This window comes from Chiloscyllium punctatum, chromosome 24 (genome assembly GCF_047496795.1).
Source record: "Chiloscyllium punctatum isolate Juve2018m chromosome 24, sChiPun1.3, whole genome shotgun sequence".
Taxonomy (NCBI): Eukaryota; Metazoa; Chordata; class Chondrichthyes; order Orectolobiformes; family Hemiscylliidae; genus Chiloscyllium; species Chiloscyllium punctatum.
Genome location: NC_092762.1, coordinates 66,219,937 through 66,236,887, shown reverse-complemented (window position 1 = coordinate 66,236,887; position 16,951 = coordinate 66,219,937). Strand labels below are relative to the sequence as shown.

At 40.4% G+C, this 16,951-nt stretch overlaps 1 protein-coding gene across 1 annotated transcript in view; it reads left to right on the top strand.

Annotated features, from left to right (window-relative positions):
- Positions 1–16,951, top strand: part of LOC140494650 (unconventional myosin-Vb-like) — a 297,411-nt gene that overhangs the window by 257,336 nt on the left and 23,124 nt on the right. Inside the window, exons 28-30 of the mRNA XM_072594066.1 lie at positions 10,669–10,867; positions 15,822–15,900; positions 16,759–16,899. Of these exons, the coding sequence (XP_072450167.1) occupies positions 10,669–10,867; positions 15,822–15,900; positions 16,759–16,899 (419 nt within the window). The remainder of the gene's footprint in view (positions 1–10,668; positions 10,868–15,821; positions 15,901–16,758; positions 16,900–16,951) is intronic.

The following is a 16,951-nucleotide window of genomic DNA, read 5'->3' as shown; positions in this document are numbered from 1 at the left end:
GCCTTATTAATATGACCGTTTAAGCGCAAGGAGATGATATTGAACTTGAAACTCTTGCTAGACCTTAGTTGGAGTATTGTGTACAGTTGTGTGTGCCACATCATAGATAAAAAAATCCAAATATGTTGGAGTGACTGCAGAAGCAGTTTGCTGGAATAACAAACTTCAGCTGTGCAGAAATTGAAGAAGTTAGGACTTTTGTTTTTCTCTCTCTCTGGAGAGAAGGTGGCGGAGATCTGACTTGAAATTTTCAAAATTGAATGGGCTGGCTGGTGTAGATAGAAGGAAACTCTTTCTGCATGTGAAAGAAACAAGAACAGAGTACTGTACAGCTTTCGTGATGTGCAATTGAAACAGGAGTGATGTAAGAATCCCTCTTTTCCCCCTCCCCTAGGTGGATCAGCCTTTGGAAATGCATGCTCACAATGGTAGGGAGAGTCGGTGTGAGCTCAATGGGCTGAATGGCCTGCTTCTGCACTGTGGGGATTCTATGAAGTTCAGTAATCACCTTGGCCTTCTAAACCTCTTTTAGATAAACTGGGGAACTGGTGCATTTGTAGCTGGTTTATTTTAATTCAGCATTAGTAGTACATTAAAAATATAGACTTTTTTTTTAAAAATTAAATTCAGCAGATATCCTGCAATAATCTTTCAGACGTGACTATCTTAGCTTTATCATCCAGTGCAAAACATTTTAAATGCAAATTGTATGCACACTGCCGATGAAATCTGCTTTTTGGGTTACCGAGGGAACAATATACTCTAGATTTGTTTTCTTTCTCTCCCTGCTAATTTGCAGTTGCTGGCATTGGGTGTAAATATATTGCTGAATCACTTTGCCTGGAAAGCGGAGTGCAATGAGCCGTTAACCAAATAGAATCCATCAAATTGAGAAATCAACAAGTCTCAAGAAATCAATAACTTTTAAAAATAAAACTTTGGGTTCTCGGAAAGGTGTTGAACTTGAGGGTGTGAATCCGGTCTATGATGTGAATGCAGTAAATGTGAATTTTATAAAAGTAAAGCAAATAGTGCAGAAGCACAGTTTGGCCTAATTTGAAGAGTAAACATGGGTTAACATTTTGCATGTTAGACCCTTTTTAAAGCTGAAAAGTGAGGGAGCATTTTGTTTTTGCAAGTATGTAAGGAATCTAAGAACAGTCATAAGTTGAGGGTCAGGAATGTCAGCTTGCCAGAAATTGTGCCCCTGTATCATGCGTGCTACCTTTGTTGCATTGGCTAAACTGAGCTATTCTGTCAAATTTATAAGTAAATTATTCCTGTTTGTATTATCAAGTGGTCAAAATGTACAAAGTATTGATTTAGTTTGAATGTTTCTCTTTGTCACTTGCAAATTATATCAATATATTAGAATTCCAGCGGTGTTCAAGAATGACACTGCTGTTGCAATCTTTCATAAGCCACTAATTTTAGGGCTGAGCATTGTGCATTTATTTGCGTTGAGAGCTCGATGAAAAACTGTGCCCAGAGACTCCTTCCCAGTTACTGAGCTACCAGTTTCTAATTGCTGGGATCTCCGCGTAGTCCTGTGTTTGAACTCCTTCAGCTGTGGTTCAGTTGTAGCATTTCTGCTGCTGAATCCGAAATCTGTGAATTCACATTCCACTGGGTTTAGAGGGATACGGACCAAATGCAGACAACTGGAGCTAGCTGAGTGGGCACCTCAGTCAGCATGGACCAGTTTGGCCCAAAGGGCCTGTTTCCATGCAGTGTCACTGACTCCCAAGGATCTGTGCATATTGAACCTGCCTCTGCAGTGTGGCATTAAGGAATGCTGTTGTGTAATAGGTTTTCCGTTTGTTAGTCAGGTGGGCATTGACTAAGGATTCAGTTGCTTCCTTTTATTTAGGTGCCAAATGAAATTGTCTTTGGAGGTGTGAGTATGTAGTGCTTTTCTCTAAAGCTTAATACTAAATAACTATACAGCAAATGTTAAAGCCAGAGTTAAGTGACAGGCTCCACTGTTCAACACACTACCCTTTTGAATGAGGCATTTAAACTAAGTCAAACCACTCCCTCAGTTGAATGTAAGATTCCATGACACTATTTGAAGAGGAGAAAAGAATTGTGTTCTAGTCAGTATTTATCCATTCATCATTTCAAAAACCAATTCAAAACTGATTGATTGTTTCCTTATTGCATTCTATGGGAGCGTATTATGTGCAAATTGAATGTTACATTGATGTAAATCAAAGACTAGATTTCAGAAATACTTCACTGGTTGTAGAGAACTGATGTGTCATGAAGGGTAGGGTATAAATGCAAGAGCAGCACCAAACATAACTAAGAATAAAGTGTCAATCTGGTGAAGCTAAAGCAATGACTGCCAAAAGATAAGCGATAGACAAAGTTAAGCAATTCCATCATCAATGGATCAGATCTAAGCTTTGCAGTCCTGCTTCCTCTCCGATTGTGACTAATTGTGGACAATTGAACACTGGAGGAGAAGTTTCCACAAATATCCTCAATGATGGGCTCCACAGCAGGTTAATGCAAAAGGTAGAGCTGAAGTATTAGCAATCATGCTCAGCCAGAAATGTCAAGAGGATGATCCATCTCTGCCTCCTTCAAAGGTCAGCAGCATCATAGATGAGTGTTCAGCCAATTTGGTTTACAGTGATAACCAGAAACAGCTGGAGGCTGTGGGTACTGTAGAGTCTATGGATCCTGATGATATTCCTGCAACAGTACTGAGGATTTGTGCTCCAGAGCTAGCTGTATCCCTAACAAAGCTATTGCATTGGTATCCATCCAATGTAGAACACTTTTTTTCCCAGACACATCCTGCACAAAGTCAGACAAATCCAGCTGGACTTAAAACATCAGTAAAATGATAGAAGGTGTCATGAATAGTTCAATTGAGTGTCACTTGTTTAAGAATAACCTGCTCACTAATGCTCAATTTGGGATCTGCCAAAGCCACTCAACCCTTCACTTCAGAACCTTTTGTTTAAAATCTAGTTTAGAAGAGCAAAATTCCAGAGGTGAAAGTGACTGCCTTTGACATTAGGCTGCATTTTGACAATGTGGCATAGAGGACCCTTTGCAGATTTCAAGTCAATGGGAATTGGTAGGGAGGGTACAGAATGAGAGAGATGTTGGAGGTCTGGTATCACAGCTGTAGTTTGCTGGGCCCAAACCTCTTCTGCTTCATCAGAGGTGTTCCCTCCAACATAAGATCAGAAGTGGGGGTATTTGCTCATGCCCAGTATTCACCACTCATGACTCCAAAACTAAAGCAATCCATGTCCAAATGCAGCAAGGCCAATATTCAGTTCTTTGAGGATGTGACGTGACAAGTCAACTAATGTTGAGCAGTGGGTGTGGTATATATGGATCTCAGTATGGCATTTGATAAGGTTCCCCATGGTAGGCTTATTCAGAAAGTTAGAGGTATGGGATACAGGGAAGTTTTAGCTGTCTGGATACAATTGGCTGGCTGAGTGAAATCAGTGAATGGTAGTGGATGGAAAGTATTCTGCCTGGAGGTCAGTGACCAGTGGTGTCCTGCAGGGATCTGTTCTTGGGCCTCTATTCTTTGTTATTGGCAAATTTACTAACCCACCCTTTCACATCCTTATAAAAACTACAAAGGTCCATTGTGTTGAGGGCTGTTGCAGGCTACAGTAAGACATTGTCAGGATGCAGAGCTGGGCTGAGAAGTGGCAGATGAAGTTCAACCTGGGTGAATACGAAGTGATTCATTTTGGTAGGTCAAATTTGAATGCTGAATACAAGGTTAAAGACAGGATTCTTGAAAATGTGGAGGAACAGCAGGATCTTGAGGTCCAGGTCCATGTTTCCTTCAAAGTTGCCACCCCAAGTTGATAGGGTTGTAAAGGTATATGGTGTTTCAGCTTTCATTTAACAAGGTTGAGTTTAAGGGCATCTCCATAAAACCCTGATTAGACTACGCTTGGGCTATTGTGCCCAGTTCTGGTCCCTTGTTATAGGAAGAATGTAGATGCTTTAGAGAGGGTTCAGAGGAGATTTACCTGGATTCTGCCTGGATTGAAGGGCCTGTCTTATGAAGAGTGGTTGAGTCAGCTCAGGCTTTTCACTCTAGAGAGAAGGAAGAGTGGTGACTTGTTAGAGGTGGACAAGGCAATGAGAAGCATAGAGTAGATAGCCAGAGACTTTATATTTTTCCCCCGGGTAGAAATGGCTGTCATGAGGGGTCATAATTTTAAGGTGATTGGAGGAAGGTATAGGGGAGATGTAAGAGATAGGTCCTTTGTTCAGGGAGTGGTGTGTGTATGGAATGCACTTTCGGCAGTGATAGTAGAGTCAGACATTAGGGACATTTAAGCGACTGCTGGATAAGCACGTGGATGGCAGCAAATTTGAGGGGGGTGTAGGTTAGGTTGATCTTAAGATTAAGAATTCTTGACACAACATCATGGGCCAAAGGACCTGTATTGTGCTGAGCTATTTTATTTTCTATGAAACGCCAACTATAGGTTCTCCAAGCCCCTCACTATCCTGACTTGTAAATGTTTTTCTGCTCCTTAAGTGTAATTAGGTCAAAACCTGAAAATCCCTCTCTCAAAAGCATTGTGGGGGGTACCTAAACCAATTGGACTGCTGTGGTTCAAAGTGGTAGCTCATCAGAACCTTCTGAATGGGTGGTTAGAAGTAGACACTAAATGCTGGCCCAGTAGGAGATACCTACATCTCCAAATGAACTTAAGAGAATATGAGGCTACTCCACATATCCGTATGATTCTCGTGCCTCTGTAATGTCTTCCGGAAAATATATCCTTCATAAAATATGTGCGATTGACTCTCTATCCCCCTTTTGGCTAGTTACCATAAATATTATCTTTTATAGCACACAGCTATCACACTTCAATTAGGATGAATTTTACCAGATTACAATGAAAGAGCCCAATGATGAGGTTTACTTGGATGAAAGGAAGAGGAATTTTATTCTGTACTGGGCCCAGAAATACAACATTATCCATAAACTGAAATAATAAAATTAGAGTGCCTAATACTTCTAATGACCATTAGAAATTTCTAATTTAAAGTTCTTGGAACCTTTGTTGTGAATATGACCTGAGCTCCATCTGTTTAATACTCATTGTTTCTTCAGATGTGATAAGCTTTGCAGATAACTTTGAGTTCCCGCTGGTTGTTCTTCAATTTGCTTATGCATTGGACTCTGATTCCCGAAATTAAGATAAGTGGAAAGGCGGGTGCATTGTTGCTATGATATTTATTCTTCCCTTTCTAATTCTTCCCTTTATAATTCCCAAGTCTGCTTCACCGTCCTTCCAAATTGACGACAGTTGTAGCTCTTTGTCCATTGGTAACTCATCATTATGACTCAAACAGGTGTGAATTGATACCCAATAGTATCCAGTCACCATGTCGTCCTTTATTTACACATGCATAGTACATGACACTGACGCAAATACCACAGAGCCAGCTCTCTGAACAGAATCTTTGCCACTTCTTCTGAGATCCACCTGGCTGACCTTGTCCTGGTCGCAACTTTTTTTTTTTTGCTGAATTTCAGTCTTTAGCTAACATGGAAATCTCAGTGCAGACAGGTTTAATTTATTCCAAATAGGTCCCCTGGACTTGCTGCAATCTGGTCAGGTGGTTACAGTGACCACTTTAAGCCAGTGTTGTCCTTTATTTTTAGAAAGATCCAGGAAGGCCTTTAGTAATTAAATGGTAGAATTTGAAACAATAGTCAATGTTCGCCATTATCTTAAGATTTGTTTCATTCTTTGAATACTATTCACCTTCGTGGTTTGTCTTCTACCACCAAAAGACTAAGGAAGTTAGGGGTGTTGTTAAGCAAGTGGATTTAGATTAGTGTCACCATGTCTAATCATGCAGGTCTCTGACTAAGAAGTTGTGTGTAATATATTTCTGAAGATGGCAGCCTTAAAATCTAGGGGTGTGCTAAAGCAAGTGTTGGATGCTAGGAATCTTTTAAATAGGGAGTGTTTTACGGAGTATGAAAGAAAAGTTTTACAAGGTGGGTAATTCTCCTAAACTGAGATTGAATTTCATGAGAGATTGACATTCTTTTAGTAAAGACCACAAGTAGTTTGGATTTAGGCTCTTGGTCTCTTCTCTTTCCCCCCCCCCCCCCCCTACTTCTCCTCACCCAAAATCCAGTGATGATCAGCAATGTGTCCCCTATATTTGTGAGATTTATAAATTTTTCTTGTCTGAACAGATGCACTAATTATTTCAAAAATACAAGTTGCTTTGGATGAGTTTGGCATCGAGTGCAGCAAATGACACGAACAGTTTAATTAAACTTACAAATATGCAGTAACATCGTAGTCACCGTATGTTATAAGTAATACTTTGCATTTCTGGTGTGATTTGTGAGCTGATTTCCATATTTAACTGCTGTGTTTGCAGTTTGGTAATCTGCTAGAGTGCCGTTTCCATTACCATGTGTCTTGTTGATGTTTGGTGTAAGATTCACTACTGCCAGCACCATCTGCTCTGAATGCCGTAAATCTGTTTTGCTCTTCTCAGCAGAGTTCTTGTCCCCATTGTGATTTAACAATCCCATTTGTTTCTCAGAAGAACTCCACAGTTTTATTTTCAGGAATTATATTTCTTTAAGCTTTTTTTTAACCAAACCTTGTTCTTGCTTACCAGTTACTTTCTCCAGCCATCGATGTTGCTTTGTATGGCTCATTCACCTCTCCTCCATATCAAATGGATTACAATGTTTCCAAGTAAAGTTACTTTTTTTTTCAACACTCCTCTGGTAGAGAATAGGGAGGAATGGAGACATCACTAAAGCAGATGCCATCCATCCATTCATTGGTATCTCTCCACCAGGCAAAGCAGAGGCCTTGAATGTCCTTTTCTAAAAATTTGGAACCTGGGTTTCAGCTTAACTCTAAATTGAGGGGATGCAGGTTCCTTTTCCCTTTTTGTTTTGATTTGATTTAGCATTGTCACGTGTACTGGTATACAATAAAGAGTGTTGTTTTGCATACTCTATGGGTAGACTGTATTCCATACTTTGTTCTGTTACCTGATGCACTTTGATACAAGTTACTGCTGCAGAGAAGGTGCAGAGTTGCTGTAGGTGATCAAAATCTAAAACAATTTTCATTCCCAACCAGTGTTACTTGTCATTTTGAGTGGAACTGGCTACCGTTCCACACATACTGTAGAATTCACTGTCTTGCTTGCATTATAAAAGATGGCTAAATGGGGAAAATAAAGCAGAACTTGTATTTTGAATCATCATTTAAGGTTAAGCTCTGTTTTCACATGTGGTAAAAACAATGACTGACTGCAGATGAACTGCTGTGCTCTTCCTGCACCACTAATCCAGAATCTGTTTTCACATGTACCTCGTCTCCTGGTAAAGTTTTGCAATAGAATATCAGGAACTCTCAGGTAAACTTTGTGATGTTTTTGAAGAGTTAGAATGATTAACTCCTTACCCGGAAAGCATCACTTTACAATATTTCCGGCCTTTAGCATCAGAAAAACCTAAGCTGAATTCTAAAATGACAACAACTAAATGGTTATGTCAGAACAGCTGGTTTATGATACTGACCTGACTTCTAGCCTTTTCATCATCATTTTATGCAATTGAGTGAGCAAGTGCTCCCTATAAATTTGAGTTTTCTCCTTTCAACTTGCTATAACCAGAATGGAATAGATGAACATGTCTAAAATGTGTGGGTTGCTCAGCGATATGCTTAGCACAAATCAACATACTTAGCAGTTAAATACTACAGGATTTAGAAACTTGCAGGTAAACAGAGTTTAATGTCAGCTTGAATAGAATAAACATCCTTTTATATTTTATTTTAGTCAAGTTGACCTGAGTAGTATTGATTTTTGTGCTTCTATCAAATTTTTAGTTGTTTTTGAACATTTTTTTTTAAGTTGACACAAGTTGTCGTGATTGCATTATGTCCTTTGGGAAGTGTATGTTTACTTTTCAGAGCACTGTAGGATATTGACTCTGTACCTTCATACAATGGACCCAAGTCAGATGACTTGTTTTTGTGGTTTCTGCAAAGACTAAGACTGACATGGCAACATATCTCTGGGAACTCATTTAAATGGCAAACAGACTTTCCAGGTGCCCATTGACTATCCTTTGTCCTTATTTTTCTTTGGTGGAAAAGATTTATGATTTCTGGATGCTAAACCTGCCAGCTTTGTAAAGAGGAGATTTTTAAAATTAAAACAAAGCTGAGGAAGCGAATAGCTGGAATATCAAACGTTTTCCCCATGGTGTGCCAATGATTGACTTCAACCTCATTATGTTAACATGGACCATATTAAAATAGACATCATGTGAGACAAACTGGCATGAGGGAGAAATGCACAAGGACAAGCTGCCTGGGACCAATACCTCCAATGAGAGATTTCAATCACAAAAGGGAAAGCTGTCTGCCTTGCAAAGAGTATCATCTCCAATGTTGAAGAGGAGCTAATTCATTTTACTTGCAAGATTATATTTCTTCATTACTGACATTCAACAACCAATTTGAAAGAAAAGCCAGAAACATTCATTTGCTTTCAGTAAACCAGGAGCGATTCCTTCAAGGGCAAATTACTACAGATGCTAGAAACTGTACCGAAAACAAAGTGCTGGAGATCAGTGGGTCAGGCAGCATTCGTGGAGAGAGAGCAAATTAATGTTTAAAGTTGAGATGACTCTTCAGAGCTGACATTGTCAGTAGAGTCCTTCCGACTTGCAACGTTTTAAATCATTTCAGTGACCTGTGTAAGTGATCTGTCTCAGTTTTACTTCTCCAAGTGCATGTTATCTCTTCCAAAAAGTCTCATTTGGAATGGGTGTTTCTTTTACATTTTGGAAATACATTGTGAAAATAAATACTTGCTCTTTATTTCGATTCAAACTTGTCCATGATATAAGAGTAACAGAACTCCAAAATGGTTAAACCCTGCTTCTCGAAAGAAATCTGGCTGAGGTCAGCTGAACAATGAGAAAAGAAGGGGCTAGGGGGATGGGAGAGAACTTATTCCACATTTCTCCCCATCTGTAATAGTCTCCTTGTGTTTTGTGACTGAATACAATGATTTGTTGCTGGTCTCAAATGTACACAAACACTTCAACCAGTAGATGTTGTTCGATGGAGTGAAATTGTCAGGGTTAATCATTAATCTAAGAGGAGCATCAGTTTGAAAACTGTAAGTTCACAATTTTGAAGATGACTGGTTGGTATGGTAGCTGAGCCACAATTGACCTGGAGTGGAGGTAATCTGGCTTTGCCTATGTTCTGGTGCCAAGTCATGGCCAGTTTTGGAAGCAGCAAATATTTGGGAGAGGAGCTGAAAACTTGAGGGACATCAGCTCCTTTTAGAAGTGAGCAGTCCTTCAGGAACCAGGTTTGTCTTATCCTAAGTATGCATGAGGGAGAAACTACTGCGTACACTTCCTTAGTCATACTGCTCATTGAAAATGGGAGGCTCTTGTAAACATCTGCCAAGGAAAACATTCCATGAGGTTTAGGTATTCTTGCAAGTGCCGTCCTTAGGCTAATCACCACTATGTTGCCTATTATCCTGCATTTAACTCCTGATCTAGAAATTTAAAGCTGAGAGTCTCTTTGCAAAGGTGCTGTTTATTATGCATTTGAGGCCAGACCAGGCAACATGGACATTGTGGTTCCTGTATTGTCCTTGTGTCCAACGTTGTTGAACTTCCTGTGATAGTGCTTCTGTTAATACTGTTGTTTGGGCCAGGCTGATGGAGATAATGGTCCATGGTGTTCTGCCTGAAGCTTTCACAACTTTAATTGATTCCAATATCTAGGTTTTAACAAAATGGCCTTTAATTTATGGAGTTATTAAATGTTTGAGCAATGATATCCTGTTTTGAATTTCAGTAATTTTGAAATTCTGTTTTGTCTCAGACACTGGTATGTACACTGTAATAAGTTTTAAGGAACTGTTGATTAGACTGGAAAGTAATTAAGCTAAACTCTTTTTGAGACTTGAATTTTCTCCTTGATTTAGGAGGGTTTTTTTTCTCCTTGCTATACTATTGTCATCCAGCATTTGCCTCTACTGAGAGAAAAACAATGTGCTCAATAAACTCTAGGTCAGACAGCATCTGTTGAGGGCGAATCAGTTAATGTTTCAAATCTGATTCTGGATTAGTGGTGCTGGAAGAGCACAGCAGTTCAGGCAGCATCCGAGGAGCAGTAAAATCGACGTTTTGGGCAAAAGCCCTTCGTCAGGAATACAGGCAGAGAGCCTGAAGGGTGGAGAGATAAGTGAGAGGAGGGTGGGGATGGGGAGAAAGTAGCATAGAGTACAATAGGTGAGTGGGGGAAGGGATGAAGGTGATAGGTCGGGGGGTGGGGAGGGTGGAGTGGATAGGTGGAAAAGAAGATAGGCAGGTAGGACAAATCATGGGGACAGTGCTGAACTGGAAGTTTGGAATTAGGGTGAGGTGGGGGGAAGGGGAAATGAGGAAGACAGTGCAAATCAGATATGACTCTTTAAACCCTTTTATGGAGTCCTGGTTTATGAATTATTGTATTGCTTTGTTTTTCTATTTACTCCTGTCACCCTCTCCTCTCGTCCTGAAAATGAAGGTTGATTCAACCATTTTGCTCTACAATTTTTTTTAAAACCAACTTGAAAACCTTTTCTCTCCCACGACAGGCTTCTCATGGACCAGTTAGATGAGCAGCAGGCACGGCATTTGAAAGAAGTAACGACTTTTCAAGATGAAGTGAGAGACCTTCAAGAGAAGTTGAATGAACAGCAGCGATACTTTGCTCAGGCTCTACAGCTGCCACCACAGGAGCAAATGGAAGTTTGTTTGCAGCAAGAAATTGCACAACTTAAAAGTGAAAACCTGGTAATGTACAGTGAAAGCATTTCTGGATTTCTGTTAACAATATCAAAGTTTAGGGTTTTGTTTTCTCTTCTTACATCCCAAAACCAAAGAAAAGTCAACACTATTGATTAGAAATTTTCTGCAGCTAAGCTGCAACTGTAAAGAGACTTAAGAATTTTTTGATTTTCTAGTGATGCCCTAACTCATCTAAAACTAACATTTTGCTATCTTTTTGAGAAATTGGTCACATGAGCTATCACCTGGACCTGCATGTATAGTTATCCAGCCTTGATGCTGTTGCAGGGGATTTTGATTGGGGCAGTGAGTGACTGGTGATATGTGTTCAGGTCAGGACGGTGTGTGGTTTTGAAAGGGAATGTTGCAGTTGGTGGTGTTCCCTGGTTGCCCTTTTTTTCCTCCAATGTAATATTGAAGTAATTTTGGCAAGTTGCTTCACATGTAGATGGTCATGCCAATCTGATGTGAGGTAAAGGGATCAATGTTAAAGGTGACAAATGTGAGACTGATCTAGTGAACAACTTTCCTCCTGGATGGCGTTCAGTTACTTGAATGTTATTGGAGCTACACTCATTCAGGCAAGGGGAGGGCTTTCCGCTATACTCTTGAATATGTATTGTTGGTGGTTTGGTGGACTGGCTTTGGGGAGTTGAGCTAAGTTACTTATCTCCTCACAAGTACAGTAGCTCCAAGGGCTGGGTATTCTGTGGCCAGTTTAGTTAAGGTATTGTTCAATGGTAACTTCTTTTCCCCCACAGACATATTCCACTACTTCCAACCCAATGCAGAATTTCTGGGATTTAACAGTAATTGAGTTTAACACTCAATTAACAATGGAGTGTTGAAGGAAGATGGTTTCCTCCTTTTATTTGGAAATGAGGTTGCCTGCATTTTTGGGGTGTAATTGGTACTTGCCATTTACTGGTATAAACGTAAATGTCCTGGCCTTGCTACATGTAGGTAACAAATGTCATTAACTGAGGAGTTGTTATTGATGCTGAACACTGCAATCACCTCTTATTACCACTTTTTATCTGAGCATCTAGTCCGAAGTTCCCTTAAATAGCCAGAAATGATTGGACCTAGGGCTCTTTTTTTTGTTTTTCTCCTGAAGTACATCCACACTGAAGTCCTGACCCAGAAAGGAAACTTAAGCAAAACATTTTTAAAACACCTTAAGCACTTGGAACACCAATTACAGCCAAATAAGACTGACACAGATTAGTTACTGGAGGAACACTTTTTTTCAGTTTGGTTTTGTCTTGGTCAGTAAAATGCAGCTATTGAGTTTGTGCAATGGATACAAGGCAATTAGCATACCTGAGTTTTTAAACATGAAGCATGATATCAAGAGAGCATTAAAGTGTCCATGGTTTGAATACAATTCTGAGCATGAATACATACCATTTCTAGCCTAGATAGGTAAACAAACTCGAAATGCATTGACAAAGTTGCTGTTCACAGGATTTAGCTCCACTGGTGACGCACTGATTCGTGCAATCAGGTCAACATATTTATTTCTGAAGTTATTTGCTGTCAGCTAATGTTTTGGTTTCTAGGTTGTCTCAGTCTGTGAAATGAACTTCAATTGCCTTTAGCAGGTTCTAAAGCAGTCACATCTATCACGTTCCAGACTTGATGAAGCGAGTGGAGCTAGTGCTGTGCTTTCTTTTATAAGCAACTTCTAGAGTTTGCATTAATAGGCTGAGGAGTGAATTGGTGGAGGAGGGAAAGAGTGGAATGGAAGAGCTGTGTGATGATCAGTGTTTCTCCATTTTCCTGTTGATTTTATTTGCTCAAGAAGCTGGTTTCTGAATGCCTTCATTTGGAGGGTAGCTGTTATAGAAAAATGGCTGAGGGAGGGACAGGACTGGCAACTTGATGTTCTAGGGTACAGATTCTATAGAAAGCATAGAAGGTGGGGCAGGGGGAGGGGAATGCAGTTGTGTTTTTGATTTGGGGAAGATATCATGGCAGTACTGAGAAAAAACCTATTCTTGAGGGTTTGTTCACTGAGTCTATATGGGTAGAACTGTGTGAAATAAAAAAGGGTTACTTTGATAGCATTGTACTATAAGCCCCCACCCCAATAGTCAGTGAGAGATTGAGGAGCAAATATGGAAGGAGATTGTAGATAGCTGCAAGAATAATAGGGTTCTAATGCAAGGAGATTTTGACTTGCCTCACATCAACTGGGACTGCCATAGTGTTAAGGGCTTAGATGGAGAGAAATTTGTGTGCAGGAAGAATTTTTCATGCAGTATGTAGATGGCATGACTAGAGAAGGGACAAAATCTTACCTCTTGGCACAAGTCAGGGCAAGTGGCTGAAGTGTTAGTAGGGGAGCACTTTGGGACCAGCGACCATAATTCCATTAGTTTTAATATCTATAGACAAGGATAGATCTAGTCCATGAGTTAAAGTTTTAAGTTGGGACAAGGCCAGTTTTGATGTTTTGGGGAGGCTGTTTGCAGGCAAAGGGGGAGTCTTGTAAGTGGGAGGCTTTCAAAAGTGACACCTTCCTCTTGGGGAAGGGTAAGGCTGGCATGAGTAGGGAACCCAGGATGACTAAAGACATTGAGGCCCTAGCCTTGTTAAAGGAGGAGACTTATGACATATCTATGTAGCTGGGATCCAGTGAATAAAGAAAAGGAAGCTCCAAAGAGATTCTACAAGAACCTGAAGGAATAGAATAGTAACTAGGGAGAGACTAATAGTAAGAGACTACCACAGTGTTACTAGTGGTAAGCTGCGAGGGTCTGTTCTGGGGCCACTGCTGTTTGTCACTTTTAGTTTTTAAAATGACCTCCTGTGGGCATAGAAAGATGGATTAATAAATTTGCAGATGTCACGAAGGTCGATTTTGGAGTTGTGGATAGTACTGAAGGATATTGCTGGTTACAGAGGGACATGGATAAGTTGCAGAGCTGGGCTGAGGTGGCAAATGGAGTTTAATGTGGAAAAGTGAGGTGATTCACTTTGGAAGGAGCAACAGGAATAGAGTACTGGGTAAGATTCTTGATAGTGTAGATGAGCAGAGAGGTCTGTGTTCATGTACATAAATCCCAGAAAGTTGCCACCCAGGTTGATAGGGTTGTAAGAGGCATGTGGTATGTTACTTTTATTGGCAGAAGGGTTGAGTTTCAGAGCCGCAAGGTCCTGTTGCAGCTGTACAAATCTTTGGTGCAGCCGCACTTGGAAATATTGTGTACAGTTCTGGTCGCTGCATTATAGGAAGGATGTGGAAGCTTTGGAAAGGGTGCAGAGGAGATTTACTTGGATGTTGCCTGGATTGGAGGGAAGTTCTTATGAGGAAAGGCTGAGGGACTTGAGGCTGTTTTTGTTGAAGGTTGAGAGATGACTTGGAGACATAAGACAGTCAGAGGGTTAGATAGGTTGAACAGTGAGAGCCTTTTTTCTTTGGATGGTGATTGCAAGCATGAAGGGATGTAGCTTTAAATTGCGGGGTGATAGTTTCTTTACTCAGTAGCATGGGTGTGGAATGTACTGCCTGCAACAGTAGTAGACTCACCAACATTAAGGGTATTTAAGTGGTCATTGGATAAATGTGAATGAAAATGGAATAGTGTAGGATAGATGGGCTTCAGATTGGTTTCCTAGGTCAACATAACATCGAAGGGCCTGTACTGCACTGTAATGTTCTGTGATTTGGATGAGAATTTAGGTATGGCGACTAAGTTTGTAAATGATACAAAGATTGGTGGTATTGTGGATATTGAAGAAGGCTCACTGGGAATGCAGTGAGATCTTGATCAGTGAGCTGAGGAATGGCAAATGGAATTTAATTTGGATAAATGCAAGGTGTTGTATTTTTATAAGGTAAACCAGGGCAGAACTTGTACCCCTAGATCTTTGTTTTTTAACACTCCAAACCTTACCATTGTCTGTACAAGTATGTAGCGTCTTGACAATGGAGTCATAAGTTGACAGGATGGTGAAGGTGACCTCTGGCATGTTAGCTTTAATTGGGTCAGAGCATTGACTATAGGAGATGGGATATCTTGTTGCAGCTGTAAAAGACATTGGTGAGGCAACATTTGGAGAACTGCATGCAGTCTGGTCACTCAATTAATAGAAGGATATTATTAAACTGGAAAGAGTGCAGAAAAATACTAGGATGTTACATGGGCTAGAAAGTTTGAATTATAAGGAAGAGGTTGGATAAGCTGGGATATTAGGGGCAGCTCAGTGATTAGCGCTGCTCCCTTGTAATGCCAGGGACCCGGGTTTGATTCCAACTGTGTGGAGTTTGCACATTCTCCTAGTGTCTGTGTTGGTTTCCTCCGGGTGCTCCAGTTTCCCCTCGCCATCCAAAGATGTGCAGGTTAGGTGAATTGGCCATACTAAATTGCCCATAGTGTTAGGTGCATTGGTCAGGAGTAAAGTATAAGGAAATGGGTCTGGGTGGGTTTCTGTTCAGAGGGTCAGTGTGGACTGGTGGGGCTGAAGGACCTGTTTCCATGCTGTAGGTAATCTAATCTGTTTTTTTCTCGAGTGCAGGAGACTGAGGGGTAACATTTTTATAGTGGTCTATAAAATCGAGAGGCATAGATAAGCTAGAGAGCTTTTCCCCATGATAGGGGAGTCTGAGAGTATATATTTAAGCAGAGAGTTCCAAAAGGTCCGGGGGGGAGCTTCCCCACCCCTGCAAATGCAGGCACACAGGATGGTGAGTGTCTAGAATGGGTAGACAGAGGCGGTGGTGGAGGCAAGTACAATTTCTTCATTTAAGAAATATTTAGATAGGTACAGAGGGATATGGACCAAACTCTGGCAAATTGGACTAGTTTAAATTGTGAAAACTGGGCAGCCTGGGGAAGTTGGGCTGAAGGGCCTGTTTTCTTGCTGTAAACCTGTATGACACTCAAGTGGCTGCTGTGATTACCTGACTACAGATATTTCCTTGATACAATAAATATCACTTTGTTTTCTATAGGATCTAATAGAACAACTTGAGAAGCAGGATAAGACTGTAAATAAACTGGAGAAGCAATTGAAATCTGTGAAGGAGTCAAGTATGTTTTAACTGATTTAACATTTTGAATGACGCTGTATTTTTTTGGATTTTTTTCTGACTTGAGAATTTATTATGAATTATCCTGCTCTATGCTAAATGTTGTAACTGGTCCTGAATTACTGGAGAACCTCTGGTTTGAACTAATAATGCATAGAACCTTGGTCTAAATTGCACTTTAGCTGTTGCATTTATTCATCTTCAGCATTTACACTATTGCCATCAGACCCTTTAGAGCTTACAAAACAACTTTGAGTAAGAAAGTAACTAAGATATTAGCATAGTGTCTCTACTAAACTGCTCCCCACTGAAACTTTAAATGGCTGTAATTTATATGCTAAGATACTACTTGTGACTTTTTTTATAAACTGCATTCCTGTAATATTCCTGTAATATTCCTAACGGCAGGAGCTTAACCCTGTTCACTCCTCTCTGAAATATCAAAACAATTCAACTCAGCTCATTGAGCAGCTTTGGTTTATTAAATTCCCTGCTTTTTTTTTTGTTTCATTTATAAATCGGCAAAGATTGGACAAAGTGCCCATGAAACCATTTGCCAGGTTGCTTGAAAATCTTTCATTGCTTAGTTGTAGTGTTTAAGCTCAGGATGTAAAACCCAAGATGGGTCTCTTGTGGCCACAGTGGCAGTGCCCCTACCTCTGAGCAAAGAGACCCAGTTTCAAGCCCCCACCTGCTCCAGATGTGTCATAACATCTTTGAACAGAGTGTGGGCAATGTAGATATTTTCATTCAGTCTTTGAACTGGAAGATTATAATTGGCCAGGGAAAAAGTATTTGACTGTCTCTGTTCATCTACAGTCTGTCCAAGATATGATTTGTAATTCCTCCCGTTAACCAGGAGTATTGCAGCATGCAGCTGAGCCCAAGGGGACTGAAGTACCAAATGGGCCTGCCATCCCATGGAAACATAAGGACTTTCAGGGAATGCTGGAATGTCGAAAAGAAGATGAAGCGCTCTTAATCAGGAACCTTATCACTGGTAAATCAGCTGTCTGGATTGAAGAGTTGGATTTGTAGAAGATTAATTAGCA